The sequence below is a fragment of the Corapipo altera genome, unplaced genomic scaffold, assembly GCF_003945725.1.
Source record: "Corapipo altera isolate COAL_440 unplaced genomic scaffold, ASM394572v1 133, whole genome shotgun sequence".
Taxonomy (NCBI): domain Eukaryota; kingdom Metazoa; phylum Chordata; class Aves; order Passeriformes; family Pipridae; genus Corapipo; species Corapipo altera.
Genome location: NW_020884939.1, coordinates 3,616,074 through 3,622,073, shown reverse-complemented (window position 1 = coordinate 3,622,073; position 6,000 = coordinate 3,616,074). Strand labels below are relative to the sequence as shown.

The 6,000-nt window shown below is 43.4% G+C and overlaps 1 protein-coding gene across 4 annotated transcripts in view; it reads right to left on the bottom strand.

Moving 5' to 3' along the window:
* Window positions 1-6,000, bottom strand: part of PCDH15 (protocadherin related 15) — a 673,791-nt gene that overhangs the window by 238,737 nt on the left and 429,054 nt on the right. For 3 of the 4 annotated variants that reach the window (XM_027661020.1, XM_027661019.1, XM_027661022.1), the window contains exons 6-7: window positions 5,929-5,943; window positions 4,969-5,034 (exon numbers count right to left, since the gene is read on the bottom strand). In XM_027661020.1, coding sequence (XP_027516821.1) covers window positions 4,969-5,034; window positions 5,929-5,943 — 81 coding nt within the window. The remainder of the gene's footprint in view (window positions 1-4,968; window positions 5,035-5,928; window positions 5,944-6,000) is intronic. The other variant, XM_027661021.1, reaches the window with a different exon arrangement.

The window sequence follows — 6,000 nt, the reverse complement described above, 5'->3', positions numbered from 1 at the left end:
GGCAGGTCCAGCCTCTGCCCCACCAGCACCCCCAGGGCCTTCTCCTCTTACAGTAGCATCAGTAGGAAACACCCAGGTTCCCAATCAGCCCAGGGATGGGCAGACAGGGTTGACAGCACTTGGACATGGTAAATTCAGTGTTCAGCCCTTGGCAGCAGCCCTGGGACTGTGCAGCCACGTGGCCACACAGATCAATGCAAATCCACTCCTCTCGTTAGAATTTGTCCAAAACATTCTCCAAGGGTAACAAGTCCTGACAGAAGTTACTTAATCTGACAGCTATTAGATCTAATGTATCACCTTTCTTCCTACATAAAAACATAAAGCCAGAATAAACTGCACACTGGGTGCCCTAATTAGCCCAGATGTTATTACGTGCCTGGGCCTGACCCAGCTCACATTTGTTTTGCTGGCTAATCTAATGTGCTCAGAGGTGGCATTAATGACCACACAATGGCATCAGCACACACAGATCCAACCAAACTCTGCTAATACTCAGTAACACAATCCCCCCAGCCATGATATCACTAGGCTGGGCTGCAATCCTCGGCCCAGGACTACCTAAGCTCACCTTAATTCAAAGCTTTATTAATTGGCCGCAGTACCTTAACTTCTATACACACAACACACCACATCTCCACTGCTGGAGAAACCAGATTCCACACTGGTGAAGGTACATCTGGAAAGAATGGTCAAAAGCTGGTCAAAAACATTCAGAAACACTTTAGGGAGCTGTAGGATTGTCTAAAGGGGTGAGAAAAATCCATGAGGCATATAGACAATGGCATAAATTAGATTGGAAATCAACGGAAGCAGTTTCTCTGCAAATACTTCACAGGGATGATAACTAATATAAAGTAATGATTTGATTTTTGTTCATTATAGAAATGTAATTGTTAACTGCTACCAAAAAAATAGTGCACCAAGTGAAAGCAAAATGCAAAGAGTCCTTAAACTGCCCTTATGGGGAAACTATGAAAAATCAACACAAAATCACAGTTTGGCCTCTTTCCACATCTACACACACATCCCAAACTTGTGAAATGCTGTTCTCAAGTCACTTGAAATGGGAAAACTAATATTCCTTTTCTTTCATAAAGCTGATTTTTGAATGACAGAAGTAATAGGTGAAAATATGTTGGTTTGAAATTAAAGGTTGTCAGAGAGACAATACAAGAATGTCATGGGATCAGCGAGGCTGGAAAAGACCTCCAAGAGTCCCCTCTGTGCCCGATGCCCACCTTGTCCCCCAGCCCAGAGCACTGAGTGCCACAGCCAGGCCTTCCTGGGACACCTCCAGGGATGGGCACTCCAAACCTCCCTGGGCACCCTTCCAGATAATTTCAAACCAGCAGTAACAGCACAGAAATAATTTCTGTAGGAAAGATGTATTTGCAGAAATCAAGATGCTGAAGTACCTTCAAGTCAGTAATTCACATTTTTCCTGAAACAGGAAGGAAAAGTAGGAAAAGAACATGGAAACACAGCTCTTAAGGAATGCCATTCTTGATACACCTGAGTTCAGCCACAGCAACTTCCCAGATCAGAACATTTTTTACTAAAGAATTTTTGCTCCTTAGGCAAAATGCCCTAAGGCAGCCAGGTTGGAATGGGCACAGAATTCAAGCAGCACATGGAGAGAGGATCCTTCCTTCTTCCTCAGGCTCATTACTTCAGTTCCAGCCCTGCAGTCACTGAACATTTTATTAAGTAATGGCTGTTCAGAGGCATCACACACAGTCCTTGGGAGATGTATTAGCACACTGAGCCCCCCTCAGGAGAGAGGCTACAGATTCTGTGCCTCTAGAGACATTTTCTTCAGTCCCTGTCAATTGTCCCTGAAAACCAAGTTATAATGTTTGCTACAGCACGGAAATTTGCAGTGACATTGTCAATGTGCCTTGGCAATCAGGTCCATTCTTCCAGCATTACATACAATTAAACTGAAAATAAATTGGTCCAACAGTATCAGGGGAAAAAAAAAATCCCCAGCTTTGTTCCCTGCATATTTGTGTCCCATTTGCCATTAATCCCTCCCTGCAGGGGGTTATTGATGGGGATTTGTGGAGCAATCCCACATCCTCTGCCTCCCCAGGAAGCCAGGCTGACAAAAGATTGCTGCCAAGAGAGCAGGGAGATGAAAAGATACAAAAATAATACCCAACCCACCTCCAGCCACGAAAGCCCATTCCCAAAATCCCCTGGGTTAGCAGGAATACCAAACATCCCCAATGACCAGGGAGATTTGTGTGTGGAGAGCAGGTAACAAGGGGAGACTTCCCACTGCTCATCGGAGCACTTGTACCATAGTAGGGGCAGGGGAGAGAAGCAAAAAAACACCCAAATAAAACCAAAGCACAACAGCATTTACTAATTTTCCTAGGATAGGTAAGAACAAAACCAAAATATTCCTAACTGTGGAGGTTTTTTTGTTAGGATTGCACCGGTTCAAATCCTTCCTCACATCAGGGTGATTCACTCGGTCTGCTTGTTTCCTCTCCCCCAACCTCTGCATCCTGTTCCAAATTCTGATTTAATCAGTCATATCTAGCAATTTTCGATTTGGCCAAGAGTCTCCTTTTCCATTAAAAACCCTTCCTACAGATTCAAAGCCCCTGAGCATTTCAGGATGCTCATCTGGGGGGGAAAGAGTACGGGCAGTTCCACATAAAGGCCACCAAAAACTTGGAATGCACTGGCAATGACAAACTCTGAGCTATGAGTAAGTCTCATTGAGCCTTTAAATCAAGTTAAAACCAGGTCTCAAACCCCAAATCAATGGGTGAAAATAACTTTCTGTCTATAAGAAACATATAGAAAAATTCAGTTTTGCTGTTAATATGATCTCAAGCACTATCACCCAATTCAGTTAAGCAAAGGGAAAAATCAGAAAATAACTCATTTGTACCTTAAGAAATGCCAGGTTCTCCCTTTGAAGGATTCCTCACATGAGCACAACCATAATCTAACATACTATTGCACCTAAATTACTTGATATAAAGAGACATTAATCCCATGGTGGGAAACTGTCACCTCCCAACATCTCTGCTCATCTCTCAAGAGGGTCACACAATAACTGTGGGTCTGACTGCGAAAACAAGCAACAGTTATTTTGGAAAAGAACTTCTGTTCCATGAGATTTGCTGGTCTCTGACTTTCTGTGAACTGGAAATGAGTGAACTCAATATGCCACGAAACAACGCCCAGCACAGTGGAACTGAATCTGTATTTCTCAAGAGCAGGGTTTGCTGTTAGTTCTGCTGCCAGAACTCCACGAGAAGTGCACTGGAAGGTATGAAATGTCACACAGCGGTGTTAACTCGGCTATTGTTTGGAGATCTTCATTCCAAAACCTTAGAAGAGACATTCCAAAAACCACCAACCAACCTTTGAAAGCGCCAGTGCAGCGTAAGAACTGAAACAAGCTGATTAGATTTCATACTTTTAGGTCATCTAGAGACACGTTTGTATGGATTAGAGCAAAATGAGGTGGACTGTCTCTCTGCATCTCTTGGCAATCCCAACATAAAGCTTGTTTGGTCACTGGGAGTGTTGTCTAACACATCCCACAAATGTCTCTCACCACAGCTTCACTGGCACTGTCAGTAACAACATAAACACATCCAGCCCTTTGATCCTGGCATGGATCTCTGTGAGTTTTACTTTCATGGTCTAGAACACAGCCCCCATCCAACTCTCCTAACAAAGCTCCCAACATATCAAAAAACTGAGATTAAAACATTTTCTTGCCACAGCAAACTGCTTTAGCTGATTTTCTTCATTACCTTTTATATCCCAGAATGGTTTGGGTTGGGAGGAACCTTAAAGCCCATCTCATCCCACCCCCTGCCATGGGCAGGGACACCTTCCACCAGCCCAGGTTGCTCCAAGCCCCGTCCAACCTGGCCTGGGTCACTTCCAGGGATGGGGAGTCCACAATGTACCCCAACCATTTATACAGATTAATTTTCTACTGAGTAGGGAGGATGAAAGGCTACGAGAGACAAGCTCTGGTGGCCAAACCATTTCAGCTGAAGGCAACAGGGGTCATTTTGCCAAAACTAAGGATCACACAAGTGACACACACATCAGGAAGTGGACAGAGACTTGCTAAGAACCAACACATCCCACTGAAAGAGCACAACCACCTTCCTGGTCCTCCCTTGGACACTCAGGATTGCAAGGAAAACTCCCACAGGAGGAAGCAATCAGCCTGCTTTCAACAACCACTCCAGTACCAGAGTTTTTCAGAACACAGGTGCTTTAACAACTGTTTTTTTGGTTTTTTGTTTGTTTGTTTTTTTACCATTCTGTTATCCATCTGACCTTGAGCAGCTCCAACAACGAGCAGTTCCCCCGAGGATAACGGCAGAGAGGTTCCACCAGCGTGACATGACTTTGTCAACCATTTCAAGCACCCACATATGATAAACCACCGCCACACACAGCACAAAACCACACTCAGATTACAAGGTTCAAACCAAATAAAATATGAAAATAAAAAGCAGGAAAGAGTAGTCACAATATGAGGAGTAACAGCTGATTCCAGTAGGGCAAAGCACTTCATCCCCTCGCAGTATTCTGCACAAATGCAATGCTGAGACCACAGATCAACAATGTGAGAACTGTATGATTGGAGAGGACAATTAAAACAATTGAAAACAGAAGGTCATTCATTTTCTTTTGAAATTTCCACGACTACAAGCAAGCAAGTTCTGCCATTTCCGAGGTGTCCACAAAGTCACCTTATTAAACTCAGAGCAAACCAACAAGCAGCAAAACACTGCACTGGTAACACTCCCATCAAGCTGCAGAGTAAGGTTTCAGCTTTACCCAACCACACCAAAACCAAAGACTGACCAGAACTCTGTCCTCTGGTAATATCACACTGACATAAGAAGTTAGATGGTAAGAATTAAGTTGGTGTATATAAATAATTGTGTTATAAATAATTGTGGGGGCACTCACCGTTCCGACTCTCCTCGTCAATGGGAACTATTGTGGCTGGAGGACCTGTTCTGGCCAACTTGCAATCTATAAAGATGAAAAGTAAAGTTATTTCTCATTCCAAAAGTAGGATCTTGGGGGGTTTTGTTGCTGGGATTTTTTTAAGTCAGTGTATTGGGCGTGCTAAAGTATTCACTTAAGTATGATGTAAGTATGAGCTACAACTGGCAGCTAAGTTACACTCAGAGAGGATCGAAATCTGAGCTGTTTGCTTATCCCTCGCTCACAGGAACTTTACAGAGCATGGGGGAAATGTGATGACAAAGGATTTAACATCTCGGATACGATCCTTATTTAAAACAAACACCTAAACAGCAAAATCTTTATATTATTTGTTCTGTTGTCTGTTATGTCACTCTTTCCGTGTCATGAACACACTCCCCAAATCCCAGAATTATGGAATGGTTTGGGTTGGAAGGGACCTTAGAGATCATCCAGTTCCAACCCCCTGCCATGGGCAGGGACACCTCCCACTAGCCCAGGTTGCTCCAAACTGACCTTGTACACTTCCAGGGATGGGGCAGCCACAAATTCTCTGGGAAACCTGTGCCAGGGCCTCCCCACCCCCTTAGCAAAGAACTGTTGTCACAGGCCATCAGGACACAGTTGGATGGCTACACTAATGAATCTGTTCATGTCTTGCTCTAGAGATCCCACCAGGATCTCTATCCCATCCCAACAGTGAAGCACAACTCCGTCGAGACAGAGGTAATACAATGGTAATTTAACCCAAAGAAATAATAAAAGAATGATTAGAAGGTATAAATCACAATTAAAGTTACACAACAGAAACAAACATAATTTGAATTTAATTGCAACAAAAGGATCTACTCAGTGAACAGAATTTTAACAATGTTCTAAGGAAAATACAAATCAAAAGCAGACGAGCAATGTTCAGGAAGTCACATTTTGCCATCTTACCCTCATATTGCCAGTCTGGAGTCAAAAGTTTAGAGTCATCAATGGAAGCAGAGCAGAATAACGAAAGAAAAT